Genomic DNA, 18,293 nt, shown 5'->3' on the forward strand with positions numbered 1-18,293 from the left:
AATGAATGTGCTCTTGTTAACCCTGTCCACCTGCATGCTTGACCAAAGCATGGTCAGCACTTACGTACAACTACCTCAGGCTCATTAAAGATACATCTACAGTCTTAACTGTGAAGGTGCAGCCGATCTCAACCTCTCCGTCATATCACTATCTTTGAATATATATTTTGGCAACATTATAGGAGCAGAAAACAAAACAAGCTTTAAAATATGTTGCTGTGCAAAAGTCAGAGACCAGCCGTCATTTTGCTGAATTTCCAGTCAAAACAGCGATTTAAGTACAAGTTTAGCATCAGGAAAGAAGCAGAAAAGGTAACAGAAAACTATCCAGAGGCATCAACAAGTAAACATTGTGTGTTTTCCATATTTAGCTCTACCTAGTGTGTCCACCTTTTGTCTTTATTCCAGCTTTATTCCATTATAATCAGGAGTCTTGCTTTACGGTCCTTAAAGAAATCTGCAGGGATGTTTTTCCACACCTTTAAAGTTCAGTCTTAGAAGCTGGTTACATTTTCTGGTTGTTACAGTCCAAATAATCAAACCCATTCAGTGGTGCTGAGGTCTGGACTCTGGAGCGGTCAGTCCATCGTCCAGCTTCTTTGTTTGGTGTGTCCGTCTCCTTTTCTCAGTGAGGTTCTTCTCGATCAGCTACACGTCCTTTCAGACCCACAGCGCTGAGTGGTCTCCTTACAGTGGAAGGATGGACAGAAACACCTGTGGATGTTTTCAGACCTGAAGCAGCTTGATCTTCTCCTCTCTCTCAGAGATGGAAGCTTTCAGTGAAACTGGTGATGGTTCAGCAGGTCTTGCACAGCTGTTAGTCTTTTCTTTAATCATAATTTGACCAGTTTTTTTCTTATTCATACATGCAAGTGTGTCTTATATCTAATCTGTTTAAAAATATCTGCTGAGCAATCAATAACGTAATGGCTATTTTAACTGGAAATGAAGTAAAGTAAGTCCAGTGTTTGACCTTCGCACATTATTGTAATTAATGTAACACGATTTTATTCTATTTCATTTTTGACTATTCGTTTTGGTCCATGCATCATGAAATCACCGCGATGTAAAGACCAGGCTGTGTAAAATGAACAAACAAAACGTTCAAATAAGAAATGATAAAGTGTCAATATAGCAAATGAAATTGCTATTTGCTTTGGATTAATGCTGTTAGACCCACAGTATGAATGAACTGTACCTTGGGAGTGAACACATGGAGCACGCACTGCTTTTCATTGAAAAGCAGCTTTTGTGATATATAATTGTGTAATCTTCCAATCTCTGCTCTTCCCACAACCATTCCCAGCTGTTTCTACAGCAACGTAAATGGTGGCATCCGTAATTGCACAACATCTGCACAGCCGACAGCTTCAATGATAATGTGCAATTTTCATTTCGGAGCTGTGGAGCAGTGGAGCTGCGTTCTCTGGACTGATGGAGCTCCATCCAATACCTTTGGGATGAGTTAGAGTGGAGTCCGGCATTAGTGCCTGACCTCACTAATGCTTTAGTGGCTGAATGCAATCATATCCTCACAGCAATGTTCCAGCATCTAGTACAAAGCCTTCCCTGAATGGTACTTTTTCTTTAGGTAGTTTCCTTAAACGTGGTGGATTTCGTGGTACATTGTGGATCATTTGTTTCCAGAATTTGCTGAAATTTTGTGAAATCCATGCTTCAGTCTACTCAGTGCTTTCTGTGCCACTGGCTGACACTCCACCCCCATGCTTTACACTTGGCAAGGTGTTTCGGTAACACTTTACTGTAGGGCACAGCTCATAAGGCTACATGACATGCACATAAGCTTGAAATAACCCCACATAAATGTCTATAAACGCTTATTCCAATAGGCGACCTCTGTCATAAAGGCTACTTTAGCTAACTTTGATAGAAATTGCCAATTACAACCTTTATAGCAAAAGATGTCTGTTGGAATAGGCATTTATAAACATTTATGTAGGTCTATGTCAGTCCTCGTGACAAGCTTATGTAGATGTCATGTAGCCTTATTAACCGTACCCTACAGTAAAGTGTTCCAGGTGTTCTTCTCATCAAATGCTGTTCCTTTTTTTCCTGTGGTTATTGCGTCCAAAGAGTCACACATATGCTACAATCATTATTATTAATATTTTTTATTAATATGATTATTTAAGTAACTATATGTAGGGCACAGCGGCACGGTGAAGTGGTGGGTGGCACTGTCACCTCAGAGCAAGAAGGGTCTGGGTTCGATTCCCCAGCCGGGCGACCAGGATCCTCTCTGTGTGGGGTCTGCATGTTCTCCCCGTGTCTGCGTGGGTTTCCTCCGGGTTCTCCGGTTTCCTCCCACAGTCCAAAGACATGCAGTCAGGCCAACTGGACGTGCTAAATTGCCCCTAGCTGTGAGTGACTGTCTGTGTCTGTCTGTCTGCCCTGCGATGGACTGGCGACCTGTCCAGGGTGTATCCAGCCTTCCACCCGATGACCACTGGGTTGGCTCCAGCAGTTTCCTTCACAAGTTGTGAAAACTTTTCACTTGAAAATCAGCAAAAAGTGTCATTTGGTCAGAGGTGCCCAAACTGCATCCGACTGTATATTGACTACATTTAAGATTGTTTCACTTGCCAAGACTCTGTAGCTCAAGCGTTTGTGTTCATATCTCTCCGTGCTGTTCCAGCTCACTGGAAGAAACAGTGGTGATGACATAACAGCGACGTTTTAGCAAAGCAGGCTGCTGACGAGATACAGCAGGAGCGTGTTTATCTCTTGGGTTCCGGTGAAGCAGCAGGTGCTTCCATGATTATTAATAATGTTACATTTTGGAGAAGAATTCATTCATATTTATTTACCGTTGGAGTGAGTCAAAATTACACGACCTCATGGGTGCGGATAAACGTGCAGATACATGTAAATGAATGGGGTAAAAGCGCATCGTGGCGCATCAGTCTGAATGTAGAAATTCACCCAGATGCATTTTAAAATGATAGAACTGCTCATAATCAATGAGAATGAGGCATCAGAGCACAGCTGTGTTCTGTTTAGCTTCAAAATAATAGGGTAGCCTGTTCATGAACGCTTGGTCATGATAATTTAGGTCAGTTCTGCTGCATTTATCACTAGGTTTATTTTCTGCTGACTTTTATTTTGAAGGGCAGGGCTAGAAGCTGCAAGGGCTGTATGTTGTCATAGTAAGCTATAGAGAGAGCTAGAGCAGTATTACAGAGCAGTTATAGAGCAGTATAGTACTGAAGGTACTATTATAGTTAAAATAGTAGATATTATCTATCTATAAATATATATTATCTAATATAATAATATTAGAATACACTTACAAAGTGTTTATGGGGCAGTCGCGGGCTGGAGGTTAGATCCCTGACAGTATGTGACTGAGGTGCCCTTGAGCAAGACACCTAACCCCCAACTGCTCACTGGACGCTGTGGATAGGGCTGTCCACCGCTCTGGTCAAGTGTGCTCACTGCCCCCTAGTGTGTGTTTTCACTAGTGTCAATTCACGGGTGGGTTAAACACGGAGGTCAAATTTCCCCATTAGGGGACTAATAAGGGTCACTTTAACTTATGAATGGTTTAAAATGAGCTAGTTAATGGTTATTAATTAGGCCATAATCACCTTAAACATCATTAACAAGCAGTTATAACGCACAAATGAAAAGGTGTGATCTGGTACACTTGCCTAATAGTGAACCTGCATTCATTTACATGTTCTTCAAGGTTTCTTTAGTGAAAACAAGGAACATAGAACCACGAATGCTCACAGAACCCTTTGCAGAATAAAGGGTTTTTTCTATTGTGAAGGAGTTCTTCAGAATGTGCTGGTTCTATGAAAAGGGTTCTACCAAAATAGGTTCTTCTATTGTTAAGATGTCAGGCTTGTTACAATAGAAGAACCATTTTTTGGTGCTGTATAGAACGAATTTCAAAAAGGTTCTTTTCTCCATTAGTCTGAAGAGCCATCTCATGATGCAAAAAACCTTTTAATCATGCAGGGTTTGTTTTGGGTTCAGTGTTCTATGTAGAGCTATTGTCTTTACTAGAGAACCCATGAAGAACCATCATTTTTAAGTGTACAGTGAAACCGCAGTTCTTGCTGGTTGATTATCTCCATCAGTCGGCACTGAAACCGTGAGCTTCGTCAGATGTAACAGCTCAATTTACTGTGTTATAACTGTTTATTAGTGACTTTTAAGGCTTTCATGACCTAATTAATAACCATTAATGAACTGATTTTAAACGGTTAATTAATCACTTATAAGGGTAGTCTTATTTTAAAGTGGTACCGTATTGAATAAATTAGAAAAAAAACTGTCTTGTCATCCTGGCAGTTTAGAATTAAAAGATTATTTGTTTATGACATCACACCATTTCATAAGTAATAGCAGTAGAGCACTCGAGGAGTGAGTTATCGCCAATGACGTGTTGATGATGTTACTGGTGATAAATCCCTCCTCGAGTGTCTCTACTGCTTTAATACAGCAGTTAAATAAATACAGTAAGAAACGAATAAACTGGCCGTGAACGCGGCTTTAATATGTTTTAATGTTCAGCTCCTTCCTCCTAATTAGAGCTCCTTAACGAGCAGCTCGTTGCTACGTCAGAGTAACGAGCTCTGCCCACTCGCTGCTCAGCCGGCAGTTCGTTCTCCAGCTCCTTACACTAAATTCCCAAAAAGTACTAACACTAACAGCCAACACCATTCGCCAAACTAAACGGGCTGTAAGAAGCTTTACAGACCGGCTGGAACAAAACAACATTAATACTGATCTGGACAAACTGACCAAACTGAGCTGAACCTGATATTGGGTCAGTTTTACGGCTCAGTCTGATTTGGTCCGACTCTGAAGATCAGACACGTCTGGCGAACGGTGTTGGGTTCATTTCTGGCTGATTCCAGGTTGTTCAGCTGTTCTTCTGTCACAGCTGCCGACTGAAAAGCTGCTCAGTGGTGACGACAGTTTGGGAATTTAGCGTCGTCTCGTCTTCAGAGTCGGACCAAATCGGCTGTCGGTCAGATGTGATCTTAACAGCGTCCGTTTTCTGTCTGTGGCAAAGTCAGAAGTGAAAACGTTCAGATGTCTTGAGCGTCTCCTACAGCTGTCAGAGTCGTTGATTAGCAACAGCATCTCAGTGGAGTGATACAGTGTTTGTGATGTTTTGGTGAAATAACAGCAGTTAGAACGGCTCTCAACCAATCAGCTCGCATAGGCGGAACTAGGTGTTGTATAATTCGCATTCATGTTTCTATGCCTATAACATGATTTACAGTTCACAAGTTCACCGTATTTGAATGTCTGAATTCTCAATCTTTGCTGGCTTTTCATCTTCTCATCTGAGTGAAGTCTGGAAACTCTTTACTAGTATGTAAACGTGATGAGTTGTTTGTTTATTTCAGGGTGCTGGGAGTGACCATGGGGAAGGCGGGCAGTAAAATAGTCCTGAGGGAATCCTCTGTGGATGGAGTCCAGTCACGGGTAAGGCTTTAACAACACTAATATCTCCCCAATACAAAACAGCACTAGAAAATAGGAGTTTCATGAAAACTCAGGCAAATCTGATCAGCACTATAGGAGCACGGGTTACAGCCTAATGCGGGGTAGTGCTCTAAGCCTTTTGCAGGGTTTTTGGGTTAATTTACTGTAAAATTAAAGCCTAACTAATATCAATGACTCCTACAAGCTGTCCAATTAATGTAAATGTATAACTGGCTAATTGTGTATTACTGATGATTGGATGCTCATGTGGGCTTCTAATGCTACAATTCAAATGACAGATAACCTTCTTAGCGTTCTGGATCTGGGGCTCTGCCTCACAGCACAGGGTTCCCTGTTTACACAGCGTTAAACTTTAAACGTTTTGCTTTTTCTGGTCACAAGTGCAGCAGTGGATGAAGTACACAAACCATATACCTGAGTTAAAGTCGAGACCCCCAAGGTAAAATATTCCTCCAGTAAAAGTAGAAGTTCCTCCCTTTAGACCTCCACTTGAGTAAAAGTACTAAAGTACTTCCCTTCAAATGTACTTAAGTATAAAGTAAAAGTACTAAAAGAGGAATTCTGGCTCTGATGTCCTGTTATCATTTTTATAACCAGACTGGCTTCATGAACTCATTTCAGGTGAAAGTCCTCCAGCGTCTCTCTTGGTAAACCAGTCTTTTAATAGAATGTCATTAATTAGTGACGCTGACGTCTATTAAAATGATCAGAAGCACAAAACACTGAAGGTAAACAGTTTCCATCAGGGAGAACCGAGTGGCTCTGAAATCACTTTTTACACACAAGCAAAGTTTCAGTTTCAGATTTATTTACAACTTAGTTCCAAGTTTAAGTTGAATAAAAACTGGCTTTAAACTCAGGATCACAGATGAGCTCCTTTACTATGTTGATCTGTAGGCGTCTGTTCATAAACATAAACCAGCCCAAACTCATTTACTATAAAATGAAATGGTGTTTGTAGAAATTCAGAAAAAAGCCGCGTCAGTCTCGACTGCATATGTGGACATATTTCTATATTGAGCTCTATTTACACAAAGTTAGGTTAGTTCATCATTTATGTTGAACAGACTCTCCCAAAGTTTTACGCTGCTGCGCTGACGTTGAACCGCGTGCTGCACTGGGTCGGTATGACCAACAGGTCAAAACCAGCTCAGAACAAAGTGACCGCTGGGCCCTGATTGGTGCTCTGGCTTTGCGCTTCTTTCGTTTTGACATGTTACGTTTTTATACACACAGAAACCAAAAGGAACGACAGATTTCTCAAAATGTAGGAGGAAAAAGTCGATATTAGACTCTGAAATGTAGTGGAGTGAAAGGAGAAAGTCGCCCAGTAACGGAGAAACTTCAGTACAGATACACCAAAAATACTAAAGTACAGAAACTAATTACATTTACTCAGTTACTTTTATATATATATATATATATATATATATATATATATATATATATATATATATATATATATATATATATATATATATTTATAAGTTACAGATAATGTCCAGTAATTTAACAGTGTTGTGTTACTATTATCTTTAATTATAATGACATACGTCGTCGTTTTGATGCCATGATGGCTAACAGGAGTATATTGATGAAAATATATCTGTGACGTTACGTGACGTGATGTTTTCATGACGATTACTGGTGGAAATATCAACAAAATACATCCTGACAATTCATGAAAGCACATGACATCTCCCCTGACAGGTTGTGTAACAGAGTTCAAGTGAAGTGTTGCTGTATTTTGTCTTCATCTCGTAGCCGTGTGAGTTACTGAATAACAGAGGAGTTAATAAGTCTGTAGTTTAAGCGGCTGATTTAGAGCCTTACAGTGTGTTTGAGCTGTCCAGTGAAAACTCCTCTGCGTTTAGAGGGGCTCATGTTTATTTTTACATCCACCATCATGAAGGCCTTTGCCTCGCCTCTGACTAGCAATCCACTTGGCTGACTATAGATATGCTTGGTCATATCGGTCAGCATATGTAGAGTGAGTGTCCTGAGTATAGCATTAGTTTTGTTACAGCCCGTTCATGATGCGGTGTGTTTATACCAGCTGGGTTTGAGCCCAGCACAGCGGGTTATGCAAGGGGGGGATCAAGTCTCTGCTTGATCTCATCCTCGGATATCATTAGTCTTACATTTACCAAAACATATTAGCATGCAATGTATTATCGCACGCCAACAGAGGCAGATTCAACCACTTCATCTGAGACATAATTAATCCACACAAGATAAAGAGTTTAAAGAGAAAGGGTTTCATAACATCCAGTGAATGAAAGACGTAAAAACGGCCTTTTTAGATGACAATACTGGCAATAATAACTATAAATATGTCCAAAGGAAAGCGAGTATCTGGGTCATTCTAAAGGAATTAGAATGATCATTTTTGTGTCCCTTGCATTTACACATATATTACACTTAAAGAAACATGTTAGGGCTACAGTTAATTTATATTTCAAAATAAAACGTTATTTCAACAATTATACCCTCTTGATCGGCCAATTTAGCAATATTGGTTTTTTAAATCAACTGTCTAGAATTCCAAGCACACAGACGAGCTCGTCCCCACGGTCATTTGTAAAGGCTGAGGCCATATTGTAAATTAATGATTAAGAGACCCACAACGGGGAAATTCCACCTCCGCATTTAACCCATCTGGGCAGTGAAACACCACATACACACTACTGAGCACACAAACACTAGGGGGCACACTTGCCCGGAGCGGTGGGCAGCCCAATCCGCAGCGCCCGGGGAGCAGTTGGGGTTTAGGTGTCTTGCTCAAGGACACCTCAGTCATGTGCTGTCGGCTCTGGGGATCAAACCGGCGACCTTCCGGTCACGAGGCTGGTTCCCTGACCTCCAGCCCACGACTGCCCAATGAAAGAAAACACAATTTTTTACATGACTATGAAATATATTACTTTAATAACATAAAGAAAACAAAAGCCAAATAAAAATGATAAAATATATAATGAAAGTTCATCAGGAGTCGTGTCACTGGTGTTACCGCGTCTCTTATTCTGAAATAAAAGTCACACCGATGACATCACTCAACCTCCTTTGACCTGTTCTCTGAGGATCTATGGAGAAAAGCTCATGGTGAGTCCACTGTGTCTCTCAGTTCTCAGAGATCTTCTCATTCAGCTCATGATCTCATATGAAGCTTCTAGCTGACGTCACTGGTGTGACTGACTTTATTCTGAGGTCACTGTGGAAAAACAGAAACACAAATGGATTCAATTCCATATTTTAGTGGACGTTCCCTGATGGACAGCGTGTGGTTACATTTAATTACATTTGCTCAGTTGCTGTCCACAACTGTCTGTCCGTCATCATGATTGAAGATCTGCTTCATGAGGTGAGGTTCAGTCTTGCCCCTGGAGTAGAGCCTGCAGGTCACTTTGGGTTCTGCTACAGCGTCTTAACACACAGGCGCTCTGGTGCAGTTCCAGCTGCCTGTGAAGATTTTGCCCCCATATTTTCAGATGATGAGACGAGACGGCAATCCTCTTATGTAATAAGCCAATCATATTACACCTTGATGGCAATAAAGCCCCATGTGTTATGATGCTTAGCACAGCGCTGAGTCATTAATGTTAGTGGTTTTGACAAAATTATTAGTTATTATTGCTGTTGTATTGTGAATTGCTGTTGGTTACTACAGACAGTAGTTTAGTTCTACATGCAGTTGCACTACCACTGTTATAGCTAAGCTTCACAGCTGTTGCCAAAACCTCTGTTAGAGGTTGTTCTCTGAGTCACTGCCTCGATCTGCTACAATCTGTGGCAAAACATCAATCTCCCTTTATTGTCTGTAGACTGTGAAAGGAAATTAAACGTGCAGACAAAAGGACGTTGGACTTCTAGCTTGCCAGAATGTGCATTTTACTGAGTGAAGGTGGGGAACAACATTAAACGAGGGAGGAAAATGATGCTGGGCGTTTGCCATCGTGCTAGTCAGGCTTGTTAAATGTATCCAGCTTCACCTTTTTCTGGTAGGAAACAATGGAAATGGCTATCAGCATTGCTGATTTGACATGAGTAAGCATAGCTGGTTCATTCAAATCTTGGCGATTCATCAGTTTTTTAGGTTGTCATGAAAGACATTATATCCATCATTAGCAGTGATGGACTAAAACTTATGATCTGCATCACCAAAACAGCACTTTGTTCATGGTACCCAGGTTTCTCCTCCATTCGGTCAGTAGAGACTCAGAGGTCATATTACAGAAAATTCTTAAGTCTGAGGTCTGCTTTGTTGCCATGGCAACTTCAGATAAGACAAAATATAGGACAGAATAGCTGTTACAGAACAACCCTGTAACCTTCTTACCCTGATAACAAGAGGACAGTGGACCACAGTCAGCCCACTGATGGCAAAGCTAGTGGTCTAAAGTTTATTCTCTAAAATGAAGAGTGTGTGCCATTAAAATTTGCTTGGGGAGGTAAAAATCTGGGTGGTCCGAGGATGGACCAGCAGAGGTATACAGTTAGTGGAGTGCCGACCTTATCAAGCCAGCGGACTGATATATGCTTATCTGGGTAAGTCTATAATCTTATGTTATTTCCAGATAAGAAAACGGTCTTACAGAAACATCCTAAGTTGCCAAAATATCCTAATTATTTTATTTAAGATAAACTCCAGAGCATCTTAACTTCTGTTTAACGCTCTGTTTCTATTCAGACTCAGTGATGGGCAGCACTATAACCAGTTCACTATAACCAGCATAATGATGCTACATTTACATAAAATCCTGGACGCTGCAGACTCGAAATCCAGCGTCCCTCTGATTACCTTCCTGTGTTAACGTTGATGATGAAATATTACAGTGATGGTGGTGAATGATGAGCAGGCGGAGCTGAACGTGTGTCTGTTTATTAGGAGGAGTAATGTTAGTGCGCTCGGCTAAAGCGTTTGGGAAATGGAAACTGAGACTGAGAGCGGCGATGTTCTGATAAACATTACAAAGTGCTGACACACTATTCTTAAATTCAAGTTTATTTCGTTTCATTTTACTTTATTTACCCCAGTAATGGTAGATAATGTCAGCTGTCTGACTAACTTGATTACGTGTTTTCGTTTCAGCTGTCGAGTAAGTTCCTATTTCCTAAGTTAAGTCAAAGGTTAATCATTCCAACGTTTTTTTTATATGACGCTTTTTACAACTGGGTTTGTCTCAAAACAGCTTTACAGAAAAATCCAGGTCAGAGCTCCCATAAGCGTCGCCAGTGGAGACAGTGGCAAGGAAAAGCTCCCAAAGGACAAAAGGAAGAAACATTGAGAGGAACCAAGACTGAAAGGGGGAACCCATCCTCCTCTGGACCACACCGGATAGCAAACTGCATTAGAAACTGTTAGATAAGACTCTTAAATAAAGATCAGTTTGCTTCTGTAATACGACTTAGTGGAAAATCTTATCTTGGCCTGTCAGATCTTCAGATAAGACAAACAGATGAGCATTTTGTGTAACCTGGCCACAGGTGTCATAACGTCAATCTGATACGCCTGCACCACAATCATAAAAACTTTAAGAACTTCTGCCAAGTGTGTCAGATCACATAATGATTGACAGTGCAGTCTCACTGGGAACAACCTGGTTAGTGCCAAAGGCAGTGCTGGGCAGCAGCACCAGAGATGATATACACACTGCCAATGACGCTAGAGATGACACACACAGCAGGCAGGATCCGTGGGGTTCAGCTCTACATGTCTGAATTCAAAGTCCTTCTCCAGAAAAACACTTCACTCCTCTCCACTGGCCTCTGAGTAAAGGTGCTAAATGGAGAACAAACGGATGGTCATTTTAGAGACCTAATGGCACTTTGCTGCTAATGTTCAAAGAACTCAAGCTTTCTTCAAATGACAGGTAGCTCAGGTACTTATAGTGTGCGATATTTGAGTACTCAGCGCTAACAGTGCAGCGCTGCCAACATTTACATCTCTGTAAGAGCGAGATCTCGGCAGGCTGAGCTGGAGTGGTGGGTGGGGGTTGGAGAGGTTCATGAGGTGGACAGTGGATGGGAGGTGAGGGTTCTGGTCCAGAGTATTTGATTCCTTAAAAATACAGCTATTTTTAAGGGCACTGAAATTCCAGCTCAAATATTACAAGTTGGCTTCTTATGACATGCTCAAATTTCAACTTAATGCATAAACAATAACTTTATTATATTTTAATATGGCCCTGGGATGGACTGGCGACCTGTCCAGGGTGTTTCCTGACTTCTGCCCGATGACTGCTGGAACAGACTCCAGCTCCTCCCATGACCCAGAAGGATAAGCAGCTAGAAAACGTGTGTGTGTTTTAATATGTACAATATAGTTTAACATTTAATACAAACACAATTAGATTTGTGCTTCACTTACCCATTGATGAAGAGCAATGATGCTTGAACCTTCAGAGGCTGGTGAACTCTCAGAATTTGCTCAGCACCGATCATTCATTACTAGGGTCATTCTACAGTGGTAGAATGGTGGAGGACACTGTAGAAGGCAGAGGTGTTTACCACTACACTGACCAACCACTATACTTCATGAGTGTTCAAATACATTGGTAGGTCTTTTGGTGAAAATGCATGGAAATGTTGAGTGTGGCGTGCAGTGGTGGAGTAACTGAGTAACTGAGTAACTGAGTAACTGAGTAAATGTAATTATTCTCTATACTTTAGTATTTTTGGTGTATCTGTACTGAAGTTTCTCCGTTCTGGGCGACTTTTTCCTTTCACTCCACTACATTTCAGAGTCTAATATCGACTTTTTCCTCCTACATTTTGAGAAATCTGTGGTTCCTTTTGGTTTCTGTGTGTATAAAAACGTCACATGTCAAAACGAAAGAAGCGCAAAGCCAGAGCACCAATCAGGGCCCAGCGGTCACTTTGTTTAGAGCTGGTTTTGACCTGTTGGTCATACCGACCCAGTGCAGCACGCGGTTCAACGTCAGCGCAGCAGCGTAAAACTTTGGGAGAGTCTGTTCAACATAAATGATGAACTAACCTAACTTTGTGTAAATAGAGCTCAATATAGAAATATGTCCACATATGCAGTCGAGACTGACGCGGCTTTTTCTGAATTTCTACAAACACCATTTCATTTTATAGTAAATGAGTTTGGGCTGGTTTATGTTTATGAACAGACGCCTACAGATCAACATAGTAAAGGAGCTCATCTGTGATCCTGAGTTTAAAGCCAGTTTTTATTCAACTTAAACTTGGAACTAAGTTGCATTAAGTTAATTACTCTTTTACTTTATACTTAAGTACATTTTAAGGTAAATACTTTAGTACTTTTACTCAAGTGAGGTCTAAACATCAATGTCCAAAATCCAGTCATGAGGTCAAAAAAGAAAATACAACAATAGTGAAAGGGCAGGGCAAAAAGGCAAATAGCCAAACTGAAGCTCAGTGAGGCTCTGCGAACAATAGACAATACTTCGCAAAGAGGGCTTATATACTAAACTAACCAGCACATGGAACAAGGAGCAGGTGTGTGTAGTCAGTAGTCAGGTGAGGCAGACCAGTGTAGAGTCATGTAGGGGACATCACGGGTCATGTGATCCAGAGCGGGGTTCTGGGTAATGGAGTCCGGAGGCAGAGACAGTGGGAATGGAGGGAAGCATGAAAAGAAGACCATTATCAGTTTTTTCTCTGCAACATCACAGTAACAGGACAAAAACTACAGATGAGAGTTATGAGAAATAAATGAGCAGAAAGGCTCTGAAGGTTGGCAGTAAAGTCCTATGGGACGACTTTCTACTGACTTCGTGGCAGTCCACAGGGCAGTCGTGGGCTGGAGGTCAGGAAACTGTGACTGGAAGGTCGCTGGTTTGATCCCCAGAGCCGACAGTCCATGACTGAGGTGGCCTTGAGCAAGACACCTAACCCCCAACTGCTCCCTGGGCGCTGTGGATTGGGCTGCTCACTGCTCTGGGCAGGTGTCCTCACTGCCCCCTAGTGTGTGTCTATTCACTAGTGTGTATGTGGTGTTTCACTTCATGGATGGGAGGTGGAATTTCCCCGTTTGTGGGACTAATAAGTATCACTTAACTTCCATGAACACAATCACACATACCGCCCTGTCTGCTCACGCCAGGCTGCAGTGATATAGAGCTCATATTTAACACTGTAATAGATGAAGTGCTGAAAGGTCATGAGCAGTTACACACATGACGTTAACCGTTTGATTATTACACTATATTTCCAAAAGTAAAAGGGAGGATCTGAAGGATGCCGAACATAAAAGGGTGCATTTTTATGTTTGGACTCCATCACTTACTAAATTCATGCAAAATGTGTTATTTTAAAAATTATATATATATTTTTTTGTTTGTTTGTTGATTCAAAGTGTGTTATATGAATTGCAACATAACAAAAAGTAGAAAAAGAGCAGCACTCATTCGGTCTGGCATGATGAACATATGTCTTTTGTGTTGTGTACATACTTCCAGACCACTGCTCTCTAATCAAAGCCCAACGCTCCTGCAAAAGCCATTGTAAAGAACAACATAATGAAAGAAATAGTACATCCAGTTTGCCTTGCAGGGTCATTATCCCAGCACAATATTAGCATCATTGTGTGTTTGCAGGGGTGGTTTCCTCCATTACCTCTGTCAGACACCCAGGCCATCTCACTGTTAATCCTTACAAACTGCATGGTTGGCTCCTCTTGGCCTCCTACACTGTTGGTCAATTACAGCAAGCTCTAATGAGCCACCCACAGGCTCAAACACAGCCTTATAACCTGTGGTTGCATGAATGGAGGGCCTGCTGTGGCACGCTGCACCCAATTAGGAGCACTTAGTACCATTAGGCTTGTGTAGTATGTAGGATTTAGCAACCGAAGGATCTCCATGGAGAGCATGACTGGAATGACTGGAGTCTCTTGTGTACCTGAAAAGTCACACTGGGAGACGCATTCATCCAGCTAGTGGCCTCCTTAACCTCATCCTCCCCCAACTCATCCATGTTTTAAAGATACAGTACTGTGTAAAAGTCAGAGACCATTCAAAATGGCATGTAAATATATACGTTACTCATTTTTCAGCATCTGTATAATACATATATATATATATATATATATATATATATATATATATACACCCCAATTCCAGTGAAGTTGGGATGTTGTGTAAAACATAAATAAAAACAGAATACGATGATTTGCCAATCCTTTTCAACCTGTATTCAATTGAATACACTACAAAGACAAGATATTTAATCTTTAAATGGCTAAACAAAACGTTTTTTGCAAATATTCACTCATTTTGAATTTGATGCCTGCAACACGTTCCAGAGAAGTTGGGACAGGGGCGTGTTTACCACTGTGTCACATCACCTTTCCTTTACCACTCAATAAGCGTTTGAGTTCTTGCTTGATGTACAGCTTCAGCTGCTCAGCAGTCCGGGGTCTCCATACACAATGTCCCAACTTCATTGGAATTGGGGTTGTATATATGTATATCACTGTTGTCAGAAGAAAACCTCATATCTCCAAGATAGTAACTTTACAGGCGAAGGAAAAAACTGACTTCACTTTTAATGTAAGTCAATGGAACCAGACATCTTTCCAAGTCATTTTAGGCCAATTCTTTTGGTCCCTTCATCATGAAATTCACACACCATATAAAAACCAACAGGAATTGTCAAATTATGACAAAAACTGAAAAACAACAAAAATGGAGTTACGCGGTTTTGTTCCGACAGCAGTGATATATATTCATTCCTGTTTTTAATCTGCTCACTCTTTGCCTTTATAACAGCTTCCATTCAGGGAACCTGCTTTCAGGTTGTACAAGAAATCTGCTGGGATATTTTTCCACAAGTTCCAGAGGTCTGGACTCTGGGGTGGCCAGTCTATTGTTCTAGGAACACCAGCAACTTTGTTTGATTTTCAAATGTTGTGCTTTTTTGTCTATGTCCTTTTACAGTAACAGCGTCTTGACAGCTTGACATCCTTTCAGACCCGTAGCGCTGACAGTGGATCCATGTCTCACAGTCGAGCGTGATTTTGTCCTGTCTCTAAGCGCAGTTTATCTTTTGGTGGTCACAGAAAGTGTTGCAAATTTCTTTGGGCTTCTGCTGGTGTCCAGTAGTGGCAAACTGCTGCTGTTAGAAGTCCCATTTTAAAAGTGCGGTTATGGAAATAACACACACACACACACACACCTACACACACACACACACACACACACACACATTTTCTAAGTCGCTTCTCCCTCAGGGTCGCGGGGAGGTGCTGGAGCCTATCCCAGAGGTCATTGGGCGGAAGGCAGGATACACCCTGGACAGCTCACCAGTCCATCACAGGGCAGACAGACAGACGCAATCGTTAAGGAAATATTTCCTTAAAATTAAATAACTTGGACTTTTGACTGGAAATTAAATAAATAGGAACGGTTGTTGACGTTTGCACAGTCCTGACAAAGAAAACATCAGAAGAGAAGTCTGTATGAGTTTGAGCAGGTTAACCCAGATTTAAAATCAATTTTATGCTCAGATGTAGACGATCGGTCAAGACATTTGGCGTCCAAAATGTGCTACTTCGGTTTTTCCACTGGAGCTATGAGGCTAATGCAACCAACATATGATAGACGCCAACACCACATTCACGCCTAAAGCATCTCACACGTTCCTCAAGCTGTTTTGAGTGAATCCTAACTAGACTTGCTTATATAGTTTCTGACACTGTATGACAGTCTGGTATCTATTCGAATGGACAAAAGTACAGATAAAATCCATACTTCAAAACAGCTGCTACTGTTTTTAGCTATATAGTATTTTTTCATCAATTAGTGTAGCTAACAGTATGTTATACAGCAGGGGTGTCCAGTCTTATCCACAAAGGGCCTGTGAGGCTGCAGGTTTTCATCCCAACATGGTTTGAACACTGAGCAACTGATTAAACAAGGGGAATCAGTTCAGCTCCAGCTGGTTTGGAAGGAAGACACACCGGCCCTTTGAGGATAAGACTGGACATCCCTGTTATACAGTGTCATTAACCACATAAGCAATTCTGCTTGAGATGATTTAACTACTCGCCTCACCTTGTGAGATGATAAGCTTCCATTATAGTACAAAACTAAAGAGGGAAACCTCAGACACCAGGAAAGTCTTTGTTGAAACATGGGATGAGGGAGAAACTGTCCAGCCAAATCACTGTTTTATGGGTTAAGTGACATAATAATGTCCACTGCTTTCTATGAAGTGGGAAATGCCCTGAACTCAACGCTGTGATTCAGTCCAAGACTCTGGCTTTATGTAATCCTCCCTCACTCATCTCCCTGGCATCTCCCCTCGTCAGCAGTCAGCTCAGAGCGAGGGATCTCCTTGGGTTACGTGATAAAGCCTGGCATGACTTGTCAGCCGTCCTCTTTGTCCACAAAGCCATGACAAAACAGCTCCTGGGCTCAGAACGTTCAGCTCTTTCCCACCAGTAGCCACCACAGTGGGGCATAGCAGGAGCTCCCATAGCAGCAAACCAGCCTGAAGTGAATTGATTTGCAAGGATTAGGTGAGACCCCTGCTCCGATGGGTTTTAGCGGAGTAAATCTTGGGATTATGATGTCAGGCAGTCCGCCGTGGTGGAAGGAGAGGAAATTGAATTGCTGGTGCAGCCTCGGTGGCCGGGATTACGGCATGACCAGTGCGTAGAGATGGCGGGACTCAACAGTCTTTGTGGCCAGACGTCCTAGGTTGGGATAAGCCAATGATGCTCAGCAGCCTCGGACAGTAGGATCCCCGAACATGGAGAGTCGGCATATTATCTGATTTGTAGAAGCAACTCAAGAGGGAATATACATGGTTTTAATGTGGTGAGTATCTACCCTCTTAAAAATAAAGGATGCCATAGGTTCTTCCCTGAAGAACCTTCCAGTGGATGCTTCTTTAAAAAATCCATGTTCCTTCACATGATCTACAGGTCCTGTAATAAGACATTTCCTAAACCCAAACAACTCAGAAACCTTTATCGTTAAGAGAGCAGGCATGCATGTTGTTGTTGCGCAAGGATTCTGTGAGCATTTCCAGTCAGCTTAGTCTTTATTCCCACCCTTCCCCCAACCTTGCTTTGAGGATTTCCACTGGACGCAAGTCGTGTTGGTTCCATTGTGGTGGACCTATTTTCAAGTCCGTTAAAGAGCACTCTCGGAAAAAAGGCACAGTCACTGGGGGGGTACCCTCACGTCACACCACGTCTTCAGTAGCATATTTTTACAGTATTCCTTTGCAGTTATATGTTCAAGATACACTGAGTCCATACACCCCTGACGCCAGGCTGTTTATTTTTCTAATTTAAAACATTTTTATATGAACTAAGTACATATAAGCCCCTTTCCCTTGGGCAAGTGAATGTACTGTACATTCAAAACTCACTAAAGTGCACAATTGGACTTTAAGACTATTGTTGTATCTTTGAGGGGAAATTAACATTGTTAGTATCTTGATTAAAGAAACGTACCTGTACAGAACCCATTTCTGTGGAGGCAGCCAGTCCGTTTGGGAAAATGGGAAAAACGTTGAAAACGTCATTTTTCTACCATATCACTCTTAAAAATAAAGATCCCAAAAAAGAAAATTTTAGTGGATGGATTTTCAAAGAACCCTGTTTGTAAATGAGATATATGAACGGTAAATACACTCACCTGCCACTTTATTAGGTACACCAGTTGCTTCTTAACACAAATAGCTGATCAGCCAATCACACGGCTGCAACTCAGTGCATTCAGGCATGTAGAGGTGGTCAAGACGACTTGCTGAAGTGCAGACCGAGCATCAGAACGGGGAAGAAAGGGGATTTAAGGGGCTTTGAACGT

The 18,293-nt window shown here is 41.6% G+C and overlaps 1 protein-coding gene across 2 annotated transcripts in view; it reads left to right on the plus strand.

Moving 5' to 3' along the window:
* Positions 1 to 18,293, plus strand: part of lactbl1b (lactamase, beta-like 1b) — a 45,963-nt gene that overhangs the window by 8,382 nt on the left and 19,288 nt on the right. The window contains exon 2 of one of the 2 annotated variants that reach the window (XM_017717941.2): positions 5,388 to 5,466. In XM_017717941.2, the coding sequence (XP_017573430.1) occupies positions 5,404 to 5,466 (63 nt within the window). In that variant the 5' untranslated portion in view covers positions 5,388 to 5,403. Of the gene's footprint in view, positions 1 to 5,387; positions 5,467 to 16,872; positions 17,295 to 18,293 lie in introns of those variants that run through there. The other variant, XM_017717942.1, reaches the window with a different exon arrangement.

Source organism: Pygocentrus nattereri, chromosome 21 (assembly GCF_015220715.1).
Source record: "Pygocentrus nattereri isolate fPygNat1 chromosome 21, fPygNat1.pri, whole genome shotgun sequence".
Lineage (NCBI taxonomy): Eukaryota > Metazoa > Chordata > Actinopteri > Characiformes > Serrasalmidae > Pygocentrus > Pygocentrus nattereri.